General features: G+C 35.9%; 1 protein-coding gene across 3 annotated transcripts in view; it reads left to right on the plus strand.

Moving 5' to 3' along the window:
* The window catches only part of Lrch (Leucine-rich-repeats and calponin homology domain protein), a 113,861-nt gene that overhangs the window by 29,117 nt on the left and 63,631 nt on the right, over window positions 1–21,113 (plus strand). The window contains exon 1 of one of the 3 annotated variants that reach the window (XM_075295903.1): window positions 4,973–5,057. The exons of the other annotated variants lie outside the window; for them this stretch is intronic. Within the exon in view, the coding sequence (XP_075152018.1) occupies window positions 4,988–5,057 (70 nt within the window). The 5' untranslated portion in view covers window positions 4,973–4,987. Of the gene's footprint in view, window positions 1–4,972; window positions 5,058–21,113 lie in introns of those variants that run through there. 3 annotated transcript variants of the gene reach the window in all.

The raw sequence follows: 21,113 nt of genomic DNA on the forward strand, positions 1-21,113 counted from the left end.
ATTTAAAAAAATGACTGCTAACAAAATGTATAATTGAAGCTTTTTTTAACAGCAAAAATAAGAGAAAGAAAAATATTGATGAAAAAGCAAAGGTAAAAAAAGGTAAAAAAAAGCAAAGGTTAAAAAAAAACTTCTATATTTCAGAATTGTGTAGCCAAGGTTGTCACCACAGGGAACAATTTTTAAACAAAATATATTTAAGTGCAAACATATAATGTTCCCAAACTAACACTAAATGTTTGGGACACATATGTTAATATGTTAGAATATATTATGTTGGGGCATGAATGTTTCATAAAAATAATATGTGTGAATGTAAACATATATAAATTTACAAATTTCGAGTAAACATATATATGTTGTGATATTTTATTCAGAGAGCGACAGAGAGAGAGTATAGAGGAAGAAATAGAGATGGAAATCGGGAGGGTTAACGAAAGATATCAACATAACACAGCGAGAGAATCAAAAGAGAGTAATTTCTGTGAAACCGCTTGTATGTTGTTTCGGAAAACTGTTTTATGATATGCTTAAGTCTAAATATTATTTAATTTGAATATTAGAATTAGTATTCGGAGTAAAGAGAAAAACAGCATGTGTTTTCGCCTTGAGAGCAGCATTTTATGTAAGTTTGGACATGTGTTTTGTTCGTTAAAAGAAATCGGTACGTACGAGGAGTAAGTCAAAATATTCAGGCAAAGGAAATTTAAAAAACGGTGGAAAATATACAAAAATTACAAAGGGATCTTCATAAAAAATAACGAAAGGGCACTATACTCTTTATAGAGTTGGGACAGTAAAATGAAAAAAGGAGGAAATAGTGAAAAATTAATTAAAAAATTAAAGTAAAATGTATAAAAACAAAGTTTAGTACCTCTTTATGAATAAGTAGTCTAAGAGGAGTTGACGGACACCTACAAATACAAAAGCGGACATTAAGTTCGATTTTTGCAGCTAACACATTTGAAAAAGTGTATTCTCTTTAAAAAGAATTATTAAAGAAAAGTAAGAGGCGAAACAGGGTCATTTTAGAGCGATAATGCCAACTTAATACCGGCCTTAAAGGTAAAAATGAAATTAAGTGCAAAACGATCAGTTTTAAGTGCATTTAAAATGGTGTTAAATGCCAGTAAAAAACTGTTCACGCTTAAATAAATTTATGTGTATATTACGAAATTATTTATGTATGTTTAAACTCGACTCCACGTTCTTCTTTTGTTAGAGTTTTTGATTTCCTTCCAAAATTTCAAACTTTTATACCAAAAACAGTTTTCTGTTACAAAATTGTTATTTTTGCAATAAAAAATAATATCTTATCCAAAAGCTCAGTCCATTTCGTTTATATCAAGTTTCATTATAAAAAGTTAATTTAGTATAAATATAAATGTGTAAATTAAAAAAAATGTTCGGTCGGAGCAGGGATTGAACCCACGACCCTTTGCAAGCAAAGCAGACATGCTAACCACTGCACCACGTGGCAAATAAATGTATGTTTATGTTAAATAATGTTATGTTTGCATGGGCTCGTGGGCGCTGCAAACTATGCTATATAAATGTAACTTATAAAGATAATTGTCTACTGGTGACTATAACAGCTACGTAGCCCAGTGGATAGTGTGTTGGCTTACAAACTGTATGCTCCTCGGTTCGATTCTCCGTCTAGGCGAAAGGTAAAATTTAAAAAAATTATAAAATTGTGCCAAGAACTAAAAAATATCGTGGAAGTGAAAATTATGTGAGGGAATGAGCACAATCATCTTTGGGGAAAATTCTTCCAAGCATATACAATTTTTGGGCTCAAAATGCTTCCAAACATATAATATGTTCACATAAAACAAACATATTAATCTATCTATCTATATATATAAAATTCAATTATGGTTGTTTATTTGATTGTTTGATTGTTTGTTTGTATGTTCCGAGTTGGCTCCGAAACGGTTGAACCGATTTACTTGAAACTTTCAGAGATCGTAGGGGGCGTTCATGCGGTGAAAATAGGGTACCTCATTTTTTGACACCTGGTCGCGGAGGGGGACCTCCCCTTTGTCGGACTTTTTGAAAATTGGACCAAAGTTGACCGATTTGCTTGAAATTTTCATTGAAGGTTGGGGTTGGCATCTAGACAGAGATCCGCTACTTTATATTTCGATATTTGGTGGCGGAGGCGGACCTCACCTTTGTTCGACTTTTTTTAAAGTACAGTGAAAAAACTAAAATTCTCTAAATTATCTGAGATTTACAGAGAACATGCGGTGCGGTTATGGAATTAATATGGGGTACCTGATGATTTCATATGTGGACGGAGAGGGGGACCTCCCCCTTGCCCTACTTTTTGAAACTTGGAACAAAATTATGCGATTTGTTTGAAATTTTCATTGAATGTTGGGGGTTGGCATCTAGACAAAAATCCGCTACATTATTTTTTTGGTCGGGGAGGGGGACCACCCCTTTAACCGACTTTATTTTTAAAGTACAGTCAAAACAAAACTAAACTCCCCCGACTGAAATTTTACGGAAAAAATTTTTTAATAAAAATAAAAGGGCATAGGGAGACATCCGCTTCTCTTAAGTACATACAGAGAAACAATTTAACTTTACCGAGTTACTTGAAATTTACAGAGGACTGAGGAGAGGTTACGATTATTAATAGTTGATACCTGATTTTGTGATATTTGGACGGAGGAGAGGCCGCCCCTTTAGGCTTATAATTTGCTTGACATTTTCTGGGACGTTTACAAAAGATACGCTACATCACTTTTCGATATTTGGTCGGGAGGAAGTCCCCCTCTAAAACTGCAATAAAAAAATTCTTAAGTTTTCTTGAAATTTACAAAGGAAGTGGGGGATAGTTATAAACGAAGAGGCAACCTTCCTTGCCCCACACTTGAAGGAAAGTTTCAAGAATTTTCAGGGAAGGTAAGGGGTGCTATTCACCACGGTGTTTGTCGATATTGTATCGGGGAAAGTGACGTCCCTTTAAAACAATAGAGCAAAATTTAAACATCTCCGATCTACTTGAAATTTACAGGGAATGTGGGGAATATGATTTCTCGATATCTGGTTGGGGAAGGGGAAAATTGAAATAAACTTTGTCGATTTACATCGATAGAATTTATAGGGACCATTGAGTAGTTGTGAAATGAATATAGGGAACGTGATAGTCCGATATCATGTCGGAGTGGAGCGAAGGTGGGGAGAGGGTTCCCTTTTTTTCTTAAATTGAAAGTAGAGGGTTGTCCGTAAATGGGAACTCGGTACACAATTTTATGATTTTTGCACAGGCTTCTGCCAGACTTCTTTTTTAGTAAAGAACTTAAATTTACATGAAATTGGTAGCAACGCAAATGTTAATGTGGTAAAATTTTTTACTACTTTTGCTTTTTCCGATTTATTGGATGGGAAACAGTAATTCTTTGTATGTTATTATAATATAATTAATTTTCAGATATGTTGAGGAGAAGGATACCTTTCCTTGATAAACCACACTTATTTTCTTCTTCTTATTCAAAAGAAATATAGAAGATTGTCCAGCTACTTGAATACAGAACATTATTTAAAAAATTCGGAGGGAAGGGTACACCCTCTCCCCGACAGTTTTTAAAACGAACCGTTTTACATATGCATATCCGCCGTATTTGTACCTATAAACGAAAAAGCAAGTAGTCCGATTTGTTTGAAAGAATTCAAATGTTTTCGAAATTGTTTTCAACACGATGGATATGGTTGACTAAGTTAACGCAAACTGTTCCTACAAATACGCTTCAGAAGGCGCAGCGAAGCGGGCCGGGTTACGCTAGTGCTATATAGTATCGAATAATATATGTGCTTCCTGCAAAGTATGTTTGGAACATATGTTAGAGGGTGTAATAAACTGAAAAATTGAACTTAAATAAAAACGCTTCAAATATAGGCTAAAACCTATTTTGTATCTTTGGTTTCAAGTGTTTTAGGAATTAAGATAACATTTTTTGCTTTGCAGTATCTGTTATAATTTGGAGTTTTATTTGTACATGAATATCCTATTAATATATCGTAAAAAGAGAATGAAAATTCCATAAATGTGATCTGTAGTCAATATATGAAAAGTCAACCAATTTAAAGACGATTTCATTATTTTTGAAGAATATTATTAAAGCCAAGATGATCCCAGTCAAACAAAATGTTCTTTAATGTAAAGATACCCAGGACATGAAATCAATGGACTCACTACAAATTGTTTTTCAGTGTACATATTGGCCTTTCGTATTTCAAATCAAACATCATCTACTCATTTCTTATGTTTCTAATGAACTTTATTGAAACACATTGTAAGCCCAATTGTCGAAAATGGTGATAAAATATTGGACATTGTTGACCACGTTCGTCATGTAAGTATTGTTTCAATTGCTAGACTTAACATTTAAAATTTCTGAAGTGCCTCGTTTATTTGCCAGATACATACCAGAATGAATGTAAACATATATCCATAACTAAATATGTCTCTCACGTAGACTACCATTCGCTTTCATTTGATTCTCTCACTGTGTTATGTGATGTCTTTCGTTATCTATATCCGTCGCCAACTTTATCTCTTTTTCTCTATTCTATCTCTGCCGTTTCTAAATATATATATGTTTATGCGAAATTTGTAAATTAATATATGTTTGCATCTAGAAACGTCTGCGAAACCGCTGGTTGAGCACGACATGTAATCATTATAAAGCCGTCCCGATCGGAAGTATACAACTCGAGGTCCAGATAAGTAGAATAGGAATGGAATCCAATTTATTACACCTGATAAATTTATCCCACACTACTTGGTATGGCTATTGAACTTCAATATAATGGAAAATGATTGACATAGAAATGTCAAAGTTTTATTCCGCTATTTCGAAACGAGAGTGTTGTTTATTTAAACGTGCACATGTCAATGGTAGGGGCAACAGTCATATTTTTATGGTCATGAATGAAGTCACCAGCCATTGTCCGAATTAGTGGCACACGAACTATGGAGACGTTTCATACACAACTTCCTGTCCCATCAAATGAAAATTACGTTGGTACATTATGGCGATCCGGTAAGTAAAATAATTTGCATATTTTGCAATTGCGTGTACTTCGTCTAAACATGTCAATGGTGAAGGGTTTACGAATGCCAGCCATGAAAAAAAGTCACTGCGCATGCAGTGACAAGAAAAGAAAAGAGAGAAGGTAAATAGATTAATATAAGAATAATTAAGATTTTGAAGGAACGACAAACCATCAAGCTGAAAAAGAAGAAATACTATGAGATGTGTTTAGTAGGTTTAGGATATGTCAGATGACGGGTTAGTGTTGTATAGTGCAACCAATACTACACAGGGTGGAATTGTTGTTGGATAATTGTAGGTCTGTAAAACAGTTTTAATTCATAAATTATCCCTGAAATGCGTTAAGTTAAAGAAAATTAGCATAAAATAGAGGTAATGAGAATGGTCAGAAAGAGATGGATAATGGATCCATGGGGGGTAACAAGCAAAGATGGCTTCCCTGGAAAAATTGAGAGAGGTCGAGGCTATAAAAGGTTAAAAGTGATTTAGACACATTTGGCATAAATTCTAAGTAAAGGGTGATTCTTTTGAGGTTAGGATTTTCATGCATTAGTATTTGACAGATCACGTGGGATTTCAGACATGGTGTCAAAGAGAAAGATGCTCAGTATGCTTTGACATTTCATCATGAATAGACTTACGATCTGCCACAACGTCGAATTTTCAGTGAATGGGCCCTAGAAAAGTTGGCAGAAAATCCGCTATTTTATCGACAAATTTTGTTCAGCGATGAGGCTCATTTCTGGTTGAATGGCTACGTAAATAAGCAAAATTGCCGCATTTGGAGTGAAGAGCAACCAGAAGCCGTTCAAGAACTGCCCATGCATCCCGAAAAATGCACTGTTTGGTGTGGTTTGTACGCTGGTGGAATCATTGGACCGTATTTTTTCAAAGATGCTGTTGGACGCAACGTTACGGTGAATGTTGGACGCAACGTTACGGTACTGGCGGTGCCACAGTTGCTCAGCGGTCGTTTCCTGTCGAGGAAATTGTATCGGAAACTAGAATAAAATGGGCGCTAAATAGCTTTGGACCATTCAAATCCCCCGGACCTGATGGAATTACTCCGGCGGAGTTACAAGCTGTAACTGACAAAATTATCCCCTGGTTGTCAGTGATATATAAAGGATGTATCAACTTATCATATATCCCAGGAAAGTGGAGGGAAACAAAAGTCGTTTTCATACCTAAAGCGGGAAAAGCCTCTCACTCGAGGGCGAAGGATTTCCGACCAATCAGCTTATCCTCATTCCTACTTAAGACTCTGGAGAGGATGATAGATATTTATCTTAGAACTAGCATCGATTCAAGGTTGTTCTCGAAAGGACAGCATGCATACTCGAAGGGCAGGTCTACTGAGACCGCACTACATGAACTAGTCAGCTTTATTGAAAGCTCACTATCTGTCAAAGAATACACAATCGTGGCGTTTCTAGACATCGAAGGGGCGTTCAATAATGTCCATCCGAGCTCGATATTAAATGGACTGACAACTCTGAATGTTGATCCATGTATACTCAGGCTGTTAGACGAACTGCTAATGAAGAGACGTATTTCAGCCACACTAGGACAAGCAAACATACAAAGGTATGTGAACAGAGGCACTCCCCAAGGAGGAGTTCTATCACCTCTTCTTTGGAATGTTGCTATAAATAGCCTTCTGGTTACTCTAGAAAAAGAAAGGATACAAGTGGTGGCATACGCAGATGATGTGGCTCTGGCAGTCAGGGGAAAATTCCCATCCACAATCAGAGATATTATTCAGAGGGCCCTCCGGATGACTGAGAAATGGGCGAAAGACAATGGTCTTGGGGTAAATCCTGCAAAGACAGAATTAGTCATGTACTGCAACGATCGCAAAACTCCCACGGTTAGGCCTATTTCCTTAGGGGGTATTGAAATTCCCTTTGGTGAATGTGCAAAATACCTTGGCGTTATTTTGGACAGGAAGCTGAACTTTAAGCTTAATATTGAAGAAAGGGCGAGAAAGGCAACTGTAGCTTTGTACTCGTGCAAAAAGGCAATAGGAAAAAAGTGGGGACTGAAACCAAAAATTGTGCATTGGCTATACACGGCAGTGGTTAGACCTATAATGCTATATGGTGTTGTAGTCTGGTGGCCGGCACTTCAGAAACCGACTTGTTTAGATAAAGTTCAGCGTATGGCGTGTTTGTGTATTTCAGGCGCATTCAGCAAGACAGGAACAAATTCCCTTAATGTCGTGCTGCATCTATTGCCTTTAGACATTTTGGCCAAACAGTCAGCTGCAACAACGGCTGTGCGGTTGCGCGAATTATCGCTGTGGTCGGAAAAAGGTTACGGTCACAGTTCTGTCCTCAAAATAATGCCAGATGTGCCTAACGTAGTGGATTACACTTTGGCGAGTCCACTTTTCGACAAAAAGTTTGAGACTCTAATCCCCAACAGTGAGGCGTGGTGCACACAGACCCCGGGAAATAAAGAATATATAGATTTCTACACTGATGGCTCCAAATTGGATGGACAAGTGGGGTTCGGAGTATATTCTAATGATCTGGAACTTCGAATAGCGAAAAGATTACCTAATCACTGTAGTGTTTTTCAGGCTGAAATATTAGCAATAAGAGAGGTGGCGAATTGGCTGAGAAGTAATGTTCCAAAAAATGTGGGCATTAATATATACTCAGACAGTCAACCTGCAATAAAATCCTTGGACTCTGTGTTCCTCAACTCGAAAACGGCCATCGACTGCCGCAAATCTCTCAATGAGATGGCTGAGCAGTACAATATTCACCTAATATGGGTGCCTGGCCATAGGAACATACCGGGGAACTGCGAAGCGGATGAGTTGGCAAGGCTAGGGACTACCTTACATATTCCAGGGGAACTAGAATTTGTTGGTATGCCCCTAGCTACCTGCAAGCTCATGCTGCGTGAGAAGGCTGTTATGATGGCAAATGTTCGATGGGAGAATTGCAAGGGTTGTAACGACACCAAGCAAATATGGCCCCATTTCAACTTAAACCGCACACTAGATATGCTAATGTTCTCGAGACGTCAGATATCACTCCTGATATCTGCTATAACGGGTCGCTGCCTGATAGGCGATTTTGCAAAAACTATTGGCGCGAAGTATAATGACTATTGTATGAGCTGTCATGATGCGGAGGAAAAAGAATCAATTAAACACCTCTTGTGTGAGTGTCCTGCATTTTGTGTAAAGCGCAAGCAACTTTTAGGAGCATATAGCTTCAGATTACTGGCGGATCTGGAAAACGTTAACTTAAGCAGTCTGCTACTGTTTTTGGAACAATCTGGTTGGTTCAACAAAGAAAAATAATCAAGAAGGTTCAGCGGTTAAAACTAGAAGTGCCCATATGTAATAGGTACTTTTAGTTAATGTGGTATCACAATGGACTGAATAGTCTAAGTGAGCCTGAATCTTAATCGGGCTGCCACTTTAACCTAACCTAACCTAACCTACGGTGAATGGCGATCGCTATCGTTCGATGCTAACAAACTTTTTGTTGCCAAAAATGGAAGAACTGAACTTGGTTGACATGTGGATTCAACAAGATGGCGCTACATGCCACACAGCTCGCGATTCTATGGCCATTTTGAGGGAAAACTTAGGAGAACAATTCATCTCAAGAAATGGACCGGTAAGTTGGCCACCAAGATCATGCGATTTGACGCCTTTAGACTATTTTTTGTGGGGCTACGTCAAGTCTAAAGTCTACAGAAATAAGCCAGCAACTATTCCAGCTTTGGAAGACAACATTTCCGAAGAAATTCGGGCTATTCCGGCCGAAATGCTCGAAAAAGTTGCCCAAAATTGGACTTTCCGAATGGACCACCTAAGACGCAGCCGCGGTCAACATTTAAATGAAATTATCTTCAAAAAGTAAATGTCATGGACCAATCTAACGTTTCAAATAAAGAACCGATGAGATTTTGCAAATTTTATGCGTTTTTTTTTTAAAAAAAGTTATCAACAAATCACCCTTTAGTTGAATTATCAGTGTTGGTATGATCTAAGTGCGATTCGATATAATTGAAAGGTTAGAGGAAAGCGAGATTTGAAAGTATTTTAATTGGTGGCTATAGACAATGTATTTTATAATTTTAGAGAACCGGGAATAATTATATTGGTGGAGTTAGTGATTTTTTTATTTATTTTGGCTGTGTGAAAGCGAAGTCAAACCAGTGTCAAGTAAGTTGTTAAATAGGAGACATTTTTAAGGATTGTGTGGTAATTTGAATTTTTCTGAAATTAAAGGAAAAGCCTCCTGGACGAACAGGAGGCCGCATTTTGGTATTATCCGAGTGGGAGCACCGGAGAGACGAAAACAGTGTACTCTGGAAGAAAAAAAAAGATCGTCAGTGAAGATTGGATTTGTCCCCTTATGGAAGCAGCCAGCTTGATTGGATTAGAAGTATTACCAGAGGGTGAATCTTTGTGTTCCTATGGTAGGACGTATTGTAGATTGAAGAAACAATTTTTAAGAGACCGGTCGTGCAATTGGTATGGTGAAAGACGGCCCTATTTTTTTTTTGAAATCCAAGATTTATATTTCGCGATCGTAAACCCAGAGTTGGGGAAACTAATTTATCCACCGGAAATGCGCCTAGAAGCAGCAAAAAGATTTTTATTATAAATGTTTTTTTTATGCAAGAAGAATCTGAATTTGAAATTACACCAATACACACGAAAGTACAAAGTTTAAAAGAGAGTACGATTGGCTGCTTAAGTCTTTCGTATAATAATAAAGCTTAGAATCTAAGAAAATTATTGGAAATTTTTAATTTGAAAAATTTATATATTTATAATACTTTCATTTATTTATAATACTTTAATTTATTATTTATAGTAGTTAGTTATTATTTTTTTGGTTAAATTTAATATTTATTTTGTTCATGAAAACGTCCCCTTGAGTTTAACGTTTGTCAAAGTATTTGCAAATACTTAGTGCGGTAAGGTAGGATATTTGCCCATTTTTACTGTCTCATCCCCTGGCTAAGTGAGCTCTCTTAGGTAGGCCGTAGGTGCATCAGTTGTTGCCCTTTAGTGTAGTATGATATTTCTGTTATTTTAAATCTTTGCAGGTTCTAGGGTTAGGTTAAGGTAAGAGAAGTGTTGATATTGTGTTCATTAAATAATTTCTGTTTTTGAGTTAAATATCGGGTCTACTGGACCATTCGTTTAATTGCTTGTTTGAAAGCAAAGAAGCAAGCGTTTATTAGGGTGATAGTTTTGATGAATTTGTTAAAAATAGTAAATCTATATTTGGCGAGAATTTTTCATTTCATTTATTATTCTCCAAAGTAATATATACAAGTCCAAACCATACATATTACAAACAACTTATTACAAATTTATGCAGCAAACTAGATACAATAACAGGAATATTAAGAAAGAATATTTTAAAAAAGTAAATTAATAACAATTAAGCTAATAAATAATTATAAAATAAAAATAATAGAGTTAACAATTTTAAAGAAAAGAAAAGGGGACAGAATAATTTATATTAGGGTTATAGGAAATTATTGTTATTCTTGTTATTTTTACATCTAATCTATGCTAGATTAAGGGAACTGTCTTTAGTAAATAAATATGGTTTATTTTTGATGTTTTGTAACGAATCCATGATGTGTTGTGTTCGGTCTTTTGGGGGAAATTACGTGAGGTAAGTGTTGTGATGTGAGCGGGTTTCAGGGGTCAAGTTAAATGAAGGGCATATCCACTTGACCATGGTAGGGTTGGGCGGCTGGAGGTTTCCATCTACCTCCCACTTGCGTTGAATCTGTATTTGGTGAAGTGCGAGGGCAGTTCGGAATCTTCTTAGCCTAAAAGCGCGGTATAAACAGAAAAAAGTTAAGTGTTTTGAAAACTTCCATCTCTGTTATGAACACATGTTAAATTTTGTTTCGAAACAGGTGTTCATCTCTGTTATGAACACATGTTAAATTTTGTTTAGAAACAGGTGTTCAAAAAATACGCATCCGCTATTTTTTACAATGGAAAAATTAGAAATGCGTGCTGTCATTAAATATTTACATAAAAAAGGTTTATCGGGACAAGAAACTCATAATGATATGGTGAATGTGTTAGGTGAAAGTGCTCCTTCATATGCAACAGTAAAAAATTGGGTTGCTGAATTTAAACGTGGTCGTACAAGCATTGAAGGTGAACCACGTAGTGGACGTTCAAAAACAGCAACAACAACAGAAATTGTAGCCAAAGTGCATGATATGGTATTAAATGATCGACGAATAAAAGTGCGTGAAATTGCTAATATCATGGGCATCTCAAATCATCGAGTCCATTTAAATTTGCATGAAGAAATACAGATGAAAAAGCTTTCTGCAAGCACCCATGCATTTGTTAACAGTCGATCAAAAACGCATAAGAATGAACATTTCTCAAGCTTGTTTGGATCGTTTTAAGCGAAATAAAATGGATTTTAAGCGTCGTTTCATAACTGTTGATGAGACATGGATCCACCACTATACTCCAGAGACAAAAGAACAATCCAAACAATGGACTGAAGCTGGAGGAAGTGCCCCAAAGAAGGCAAAAACAATTCAATCGGCTGGTAAGGTAATGGCAACGGTTTTTAGTTACTTCAAAGGTATTTTATTGATTGACTATCTGCAAAAGGGTAAAACAATAAATTCAGAGTACTATTGCAACCTTTTGGATCAATTAAATGTACAAATTCGAGAAAAACGTCCTGGCTTACAACACAAAAAAATAATTTTTCATCAAGACAACACACCAGCGCACAAGAGTGTACGAGTTGCTTGACCACCCACCTTATTCTCCTGATTTAGCTCCTAGTGACTTTTACTTGTTCCCAAATCTAAAAAAATTCCTTGCTGGCAAGCGTTTTACCTCAAATGAAGATGCAATTACAGTTGTAAACCACTAGTTTGAAGACCTTGAGGAAAACTATTTTAATCAAGGGATAGAATTGCTAGAAAAGCGTTGGACTAAGTGTATTGAGGTTTCAGGAGATTATATTGAAAAATAAAAATATTTTTGAAGAACTAACTATTCTCTTTCATTGTTACCGAACCGCCCTCGTAGTGTAAAGTTTTTTTTTCCTTTTGTTTATTTTTTGGCTACGGTCTTAGGGCGGAAATGATGGGTCGGGACCTGCCCTGGAGAGGCGATTACAGCGAGCTGGTGCCCGAAATCATTTCTTTCAGCCGCACAATAGGTCACCGTAACAGATGTCCGTGAAAATAAAGTTAACTTTAAAATTTATGATAACATTGTCTTAACGTTAACAGAATGTTAACAGAGCTCTGCTAAGTGCTTAACAGAGAAAAAATAAAGTTAACTTTAAAAAGAACAAATAGTTAAAATAAAAAAAAAAAAAAACGATAATTGTGCAAAAACTATAGAGGGGGCAGTATACACCCGTATACCAAATTTTAGGGCACGATGAGTAGAATCTAAATCCGAAATAATTTCATAAAGTTCATTGCCAGAATTCGAACTTTATGAAATTATTTCTGATTTAGATTCTACTCATCGTGCCCTAAAAAGATGGCTTCCACTCTTTGACAAGCCCATGTAAAATTCATTGCCCCACTTCCGGATCCAAAAAGAACATTTTCGTAGCTATTTTCCAGAAATAAATTTGAATTTTCTGGTATATACGTAAAATCGCCTGTAGTCAGCAAAATATATGGAAAAAACCGTCGAATTCAAGGATTATCGCCAATCATGCCTTCAATTCCAAGATCACCCTTTACGTCCACTGATCCGCCACCGTCTCATTCGACCACTCAAAGACAAGAATTTGAACTCCCGCCAAGCGCAAGACTAGTTTCAAATGCAAATATGCCAGATATTTCAGAAAGTTTAATCAAACGAACGAAAGAGATGCTATCTCAAATATTTGCGCAAAGGAGTTTGATACAATCAATGGTAGAAAATAACAATTCAATTAACCAGAATTCTATTGCTGCATTAAGGGAAGCATTTCGGAATGTTCAAGACAATCTATTAATATGCAACTCCAATGGATCTGCATATTAATAGGTCCCACTGTTACGAATATACCAAGTAATATTGCACAATCAAATATTGCGCCGGAAAACTCTAATCTATCGCAAGAACGGAGTGCGCGTTTTACAACAGGAATTGAAAGGGCGTCGGGAATAGTAAATAACCCTTCATGTGCTTTGCACAGAACTATGAGAATCAATTAAAAACCGCCCAATTAAATGTCATTCCGTCCTGTCAAAAGAAACTGTATCCTCTTCCAACTTTTTCCGGTTCGCCTGAGGAATGGCTAACTTTTTATGAATCGTTTGTCATATCAAATCAAGAGTTTGGTTATTCAGATTTACAAAATATAATGCGCTTGAGGGACTGTCTACATGGAGAAGCCAGAGAATCCGTCGAATCGCTACTGTCAATAAATGCCATAATAAAAAATCTGTCAGAGACTTTTGGACGTCCGGAACAATTAATCAAGTCGCAAATTTACAAAGTCCGTTCTTTGCCACATGTTTGCGAGAATGATTTAAGTTCGCTTTCATATTATGCCAATAAGATAAGTAATATGACAACATTCCTTGAATCGGTGGGGCGAAGTTATCATTTAGTTAACCCATTACTTTTAAGTGAGCTTCTATTAAAACACCCATTAACCAGGCGTTTACAGTGGGCCGAAAAGTGCTTGTCTTTGAGTGGGTGCCCACAGTTAACGATTTTTCACCATCGTTGTCCGACTTACGAAAAGTCATCAATATAGCTATATTGACTTTCTTCCCATTACAGAAGAAATCGAAAGTAATAGTGGATACGCAGGCATGGCTAATGGCAACATGGCTTGCAAATTATGTAACAGTGAATGTCAATCGTTAGCGGGCTGTATAATGTTTTTAAAATTGCCAACAGACTTAAGGTGGCAAAGGATTAAGATGCTCAAGGCATGCTTCTCGTGTCTTAAGTTCGGACATCGCACAAATACTTGCTATAAAAAGCAGAGATGTGGAATAAAAAAGTGCGATCGATACCATCATACTCTCTTACATCCCCATTAAGAATCACCAGGAATTGTTCAACACGTTTTTTGTCATGTTAGACATCTTAAAAAAGAAAATATTAAGAATAATGGGACTCGCAAAGTAAAATGTGAACATATTATGAAATATAGAGCAATCGGAAGCGAATATGGAAATCGAATAAAGGATCCAATGGTTATGAGAGCCCTATCACGAATATTACAAAACAAACGAATTTATCTACAAAGCCTCCTTAAGATTGACTCCCTTATTTGGTGATAGTAATAATAGCAGAAAGGATGGAGCCAAAGCAAGGGCTAAATCTCCTAAAATAACAAAATTAAAACTGGCCAAACTGTTGTAGATGTGTCAACAATTATGAAAGGTTTTCAAAAGTCCGACCGAAATAAGAATGAAAGGTCACAGCATATAATTAAAATATATTGAACAAAGTCTAAAAGAAATAGAAGTCGAAATCAGAAGGAGGCGGTAGTAAGGATGTAAAGAAAAGATTAACAAAAGAGAATGATGCCAATGAATCGGATGAGACTTGTGATGGATATGACGAGGATGAAGTGTGTGATTCTTCTGGTGGTAAAACATTTTGTATTATAAAGCGTAATGACAATAAGACTTCAACGTTAGATGCAAACAATGTTTCTTCCAAACTTAAAAACTATAAGCTATTAAAATCTAGAGTTAATATATTAATAGATCTATAAGGAAATGAAGGACACTGTTCGTGGTGACTATCGGTCAAACGACAGTGAGAATAGTTCCTCGCTACTGCCACTGGCAAAGTTACAAGATTCAAAGGGTAGCAGATTGACGGAACCCCTTGACTCATCAAGGGCTGATGTGAAGATGTGGTCCAAAATACGGAAACAGGATGTGTGAATTGCCTATGCAATTCACGGGGGAGAGATTGTTAGTTAACGAGGAATTGTTTTACGGGGGAGAGATTGTTATTTATTGTTAATTAATTTGTTTATCAGGATGCCTTGGACACGAAAATTGTAAGTCATTTTTATTGAATATGAAATATATTGTAACTTATAATTAATTTCAGCAAATAAACGAACTCTTACAATTGTTCATGAAACTGTTTATTAAATTTCGTTAAATTTTCAACAATGGGAAAGTTTCACAGGGTTTTTAAAAAATCGATATATCAAAGAACTCGACCCCCATTTCGATGAAGATGTTTCTAGCACAAAAAAATCTATTTCTGCTCAGTGTTATTTCTGTAAAGGATGGAGTTGAGTTTTAGGAGGGCCTAAACACAGAGAAAAAATATTGTCCTGAAGCCAAATATTTCGTGCCTTTAAAGTACGAAGGTGAATTTTGCTTAGCATAAAAGATGCACTTATTTGTATAGTTTTTTCCTTGCCCAAAAGTCGATGAACTTTTCAATAAAGTTATTTTGTCCTTATACTGAAGTGATTCGATTTAGAATTGGGTATCCTAAAATTAAAGAAAATTTTGTTTGCCTAAGGTCAACTTGGCTTTGAAATGAATGAAAATGTCTTTGAAGCATTTAAAAATAGGATACTTTTTTTCAAAACTTTAAAGACTTTTTTACTTGAAACAAAGTATAATTTCTACTTGTAGATGAGTCTGAATTTGGAAATTTAAATTGTTGTTAACCTGATTTTAAAGGAATCTGACGAAGAAAAAAAGCTGAAATAACGAATCACGTACGCAAAACTTAGATTTAATACAGAGTTGTGTCTTAAATTTGTCCTTACTTCAATTCTCCGCTTATTTGGGTCGGAATCAATACCAAAATCATTAGTGTAAATACAAAATCTTTGGAACAGAGCATGCTTTTTTCAGTGCAGAGTTGTGTAACGATTATTGCTAAAAGCCATTCTATGGTTTCATACCATATATAGTATTGTAAAGCAGTTAGTCTAGTCAATAGTAAAATATACAAATCCATGTTTCATTCATTCGATACGGACTTTTTACAGCTTTGCTTAAAACCATATTGCCTTGCAGCATTATGTTGCACTTAACTCTCGTCTACTTCAAAGAAAAAAAAAACACTTTGCTTTAATAGGACAGCCAGACGGGCAAACTGAAATAGTAGAACCTTTAAGAAACCGGTTGAATAAACTAATCTTCTATGGTCATTGACCTCTTGCTGTTGGCACAGATGTAGATGAAAAGAAGCCAGCAATAAAATCCAAATCACTATATATTATTCCTACATACAAATCCTGCCATAAAAGTACAAATGAAAATCTATAGGGAATCAATATATGATTTTTAGGGAAAGGTATTCCGGAAATTCCCTAGAGTTTTTCATATTTTCTCTACAACTTACACGGAAAGTTTTCTTTCCAATATTTTATTACTATCAATACAACAAAAATGGTTTTTAGCACTTACACTTCCATAAAACAAAGAGCTTCCAAAAAAGTAGTTAGTTATGTTTTGGAATATTGAAGAAATTAAAAAAAAAAAAAAAACTAAATAACATCAATATTTTTACTACACCTTTTTTTAATATCTAAATTTTATAACTTGAAAATATTTTCCGGTCTCACCGAGTGTCGAACGTGGGCCTGCACAACAACAGAGCGCCTTAGCACACTCAACCACAAACGCCTTTCAAGACGATACATCGAAACGTCAATTCAAATGTTTGTGATATGATGGTATTATGACATCAAGGCATAACATTCTAACTATTGCACGAGATGATCTTTAATACTATGAATACAAATTTTATTTTCATTTAGTTTTTGTATTGTTTTTTTAATGTTATGCTTCATGTTTACTTTGTTATTTTCGGCATATATTTCTGTATAAATTTACATTTTTTGATATATTATTCTTTTGATTTCAGTGTTGACTAAACTACAAGAGTAGCTTTACCTACAGAGGAAAAGTATGTTTGTCAAATGTATTTGGGCAAAGTCCTTTAGACTGCAAGATGATTGAACGACCGTTTCAGAATCACGGCATTCCTCATCAGCATCCTCTACAATCAGCGAAACTATCAACCAATAATGTGAATAAATATATTTTTCCATTTAAAATCAACAAAAATTGATAATTCTCATAATTTGCAAAAACTTCTCAAGAAAACTTCCATGGAAGTGAAAAGTTCAAACGATACATGTTCAAATCCCAGTGGCGTTGAACATTTTAATTCTGCTTTAATTTTTTATCCTGCGCCATCCTGTGGAACAGGGTATTAAAGGGTGATTTGTTAAGAGCTTGATAACTTTAAAAAAAAAAAAAACGCATAAAATTTGCAAAATCTCATCGGTTCTTTATTTGAAACGTTAGATTGGTCCATGACATTTACTTTTTGAAGATAATTTCATTTAAATGTTGACCGCGGCTGCGTCTTAGGTGGTCCATTCGGAAAGTCCAATTTTGGGCAACTTTTTCGAGCATTTCGGAAATGTTCTTCCAAAGCTGGAATAGTTGCTGGCTTATTTCTGTAGACTTTAGACTTGACGTAGCCCCACAAAAAATAGTCTAAAGGCGTCAAATCGCATGATCTTGGTGGCCAACTTACCGGTCCATTTCTTGAGATGAATTGTTCTCCGAAGTTTTCCCTCAAAATGGCCATAGAATCGCGAGCTGTGTGGCATGTAGCGCCATCTTGTTGAAACCACATGTCAACCAAGTTCAGTTCTTCCATTTTTGGCAACAAAAAGTTTGTTAGCATCGAACGATAGCGATCGCCATTCACCGTAACGTTGCGTCCAACAGCATCTTTGAAAAAATACGGTCCAATGATTCCACCAGCGTACAAACCACACCAAACAGTGCATTTTTCGGGATGCATGGGCAGTTCTTGAACGGCTTCTGGTTGCTCTTCACTCCAAATGCGGCAATTTTGCTTATTTACGTAGCCATTCAACCAGAAATGAGCCTCATCGCTGAACAAAATTTGTCGATAAAAAAGCGGATTTTCTGCCAACTTTTCTAGGGCCCATTCACTGAAAATTCGACGTTGTGGCAGATCGTAAGTCTATTCATGATGAAATGTCAAAGCATACAGAGCATCTTTCTCTTTGACACCATGTCTGAAATCCCACGTGATCTGTCAAATACTAATGCATGAAAATCCTAACCTCAAAAGAATCACCCTTTATATGTTGCCTAAAAAACAAAAAACCTAAATTTACACTAATCCAAAACTGCTGTGCCCACTTTTTGAAAATAGTATATAAAGATTTAAAAATATGTCGCTTTGGAAAAATGGAATTTCGCTTCCTGAAATGGCAAATGTTCGTAGCTGTACATTTTAGCAGTTTAAGCGATTTTTTTAAATGATTACAATGTATGTTCGAACTTCTTTTGTTGCCCTCTGTTACACCAATGGTTGACCTTGCGAAGGAAGCTTTGGAGGAAAAAAAGCGTAACGAGGAATGGAATTTTGATGGAATGGATTCAACTGACAATGATACGCCCACGAAAGAAATTAGCTCTTTGCCTTTATATAAAAAATCATTTTTATAAACGTGGGCTTCATATTTTCTGCACTGAAAAAAATATTGACCTAATATTGAAGATTATGCAACTTAAATTTTAGGATTCGAAATTTACGCAATGCTAAGGACAATTTTTTTTAAAATAATGACATTTTAATTAAAAGAAAGTTTATAATCCTTGTTTCAATTTTTTTTTCATTAAATTTAGGACACAAATCTTGAAATTTTGCATCCCTCTGTTGAAGTTGTAGATCTTTGAAGTAAGGCAAATGTTCCTTAAAATAAAGAAAAACATTTTTAATTTAAAGAAATCGTCTTTAACTCAACTGACATATTGAATTTTTAAATTTAAGATAAAAATGCTTCAAATATAGGGAGCCACCGGGGTGCAATTGTTAGCATGCCCGCCTTGCATACACAAGGTCGTGGGTTCGATTCCTGCTTCGACCGAACACCAAAAAGTTTTTCAGCGGTAGATTATTCCACCTCAGTAATGCTGGTGACATTTCTGAGGGTTTCAAAGCATCTCTAAGTGGTTTCACTGCAATGTAGAACGCCGTTCGGACTCGGCTATAAAAATGAGGTCCCTTGTCATTGAGCTTAACATGGAATCGGGCAGCACTCAGTGATAAGAGAGAAGTTCACCAATGTGGTATCACAATGGACTGAATAGTCTAAGTGAGCCTGATACATCGGGCTGCCACCTAACCTAACCTTACCTAACCTAGGCTAAGATTTAGTTTAAGGATTTGCATCTTTGGTTTAAAGTTTTTTTAGCATTAAGAAAACAGTTTTTACTTTGAAGTACTTGGCATAATTTGGATTTTGAAACTCGAATTTGTTTGTACATGAATACCTTTATTAATACATCGCAAACAGAGAATAAAAATTCGATGAATCGGATCTGTATCCAATTTTAATTTTATCGATCCTAGATTTAAAGCCAGGGAGGTCCCTACAGAATGTCTTTATTTTAAAGAAGTCGCATCTTTGGCTCGGAATCAATACCAAAATCCTTAAAGGAAGGTCAAAATCTTTGGATCCAAGTAAACTTTTTTTTGAGTGTGCATTGTAAAAAAAAGACTTAAAACACGGAAAGCATGAAAGTTTCATGAAAAAATTGCTTACGAAATATGTGCCATACACTCCTCTATGGACAAGTGTAGTTGGCAGTTTTGTTGACCCACACAATAGTAGTATTGTCAATAGGCCTGCAGAGTGATGTTTCAATTTAGTTAAAAATGTTATATTGCACGGCAATCTGCATCTTAGGGCTTCAGATTACATCCGCAAGGCTTATACATATTCGCAAGCAAAAAGAAATTGAAGATACATACGTAGAAAAATTTGATCAATGCAAAAATCAAAATAAAAAACAAGTAAGGAAAGTCTAAAATCGGGCGGGGTCGACGGGTTCGATACCATATCACATCGGTCAAATGTGTTAGGGGCTATATATAAAGGTTTGTCCCAAATACATACATTTAAATATCACACGATCTGGACAGAATTTGATAGACTTCTACAAAATCTATAGACTCAAAATTTAAGTCGGCTAATGCACAAGGGTGGAACACAATGTTAGTAAAAAAACTTCGCAAAAGTTTATTTATGATTTATCGCTCGATATATATGTATTATAAGTTTAGGAAAATTAGAGTCATTTTTACAACTTTTCGACTAAGCAGTGGCGATTTGACAAGGAAAGTGTTGGTATTTTGACCATTTTTGTCGAAATCAGAAAAACATATATATGGGAGCTATATCTAAATCTGAACCGATTTCAACCAAATTTAGCACGCATAGCTACAATGCTAATTCTACTCCCTGTGCAAAATTTCAACTAAATCGGAGCAAAAAATTGACCTCTATGGTCATATGAGAGTAAATTGGGCGAAAGCTATATATGGGAGCTATATCTAAATCTGAACCGATTCCAAATTTGGCACGCATAGCTACAATGCTATTGCAGTATACTGGTAATGGGGTTCAAACTATTGCAGTATACTGGTAATGATGTAAATCGAGCCTGTATAATTGCTAAAAACGAGCTCAACTTGTTTCTGCTTCCTTCAATGTGCAATACAGACACTGTCGTTGCCAGTTTAGAAATAGCCAAATGCAAATATTGGGTATCTTCGGTCTACATGGGACATGACAGGGAGATGCCTCCATATGCCGTTAAGACCTTAGTGGAGGAGTCACTGAAAACAAAGACGAAACTCATTATGGGATGCGATGCGAATGCACATCATAGTATATGGGGAAGTAGTGATACTAATGCAAGGGGAGAGTCGCTAATAGAGTTTATTTTGCGTACTAATCTGGTAGTTTGCAACAAGGGAGATGCCCCAACCTTTGTCACTAAAAACAGGCAAGAGGGTTTGGACATCATCTTGGCCTCGCAAGAACTGAATGAAATGATATCTGAGTGGCAGGTTTTAAGTGAACACAGCTTCTCAGATCATCGCTACATCAGTTTCAAATTTGATGTTCATATAACCAAGACCATATTTCCGCCAAATGTTAGGAAAGCTGACTGGAATAGGTATAGGGAATCGTTCAATATGATGATACCGGAAAT

The sequence above is a fragment of the Haematobia irritans genome, chromosome 2, assembly GCF_050003625.1.
Source record: "Haematobia irritans isolate KBUSLIRL chromosome 2, ASM5000362v1, whole genome shotgun sequence".
In the NCBI taxonomy this organism is placed as follows: domain Eukaryota; kingdom Metazoa; phylum Arthropoda; class Insecta; order Diptera; family Muscidae; genus Haematobia; species Haematobia irritans.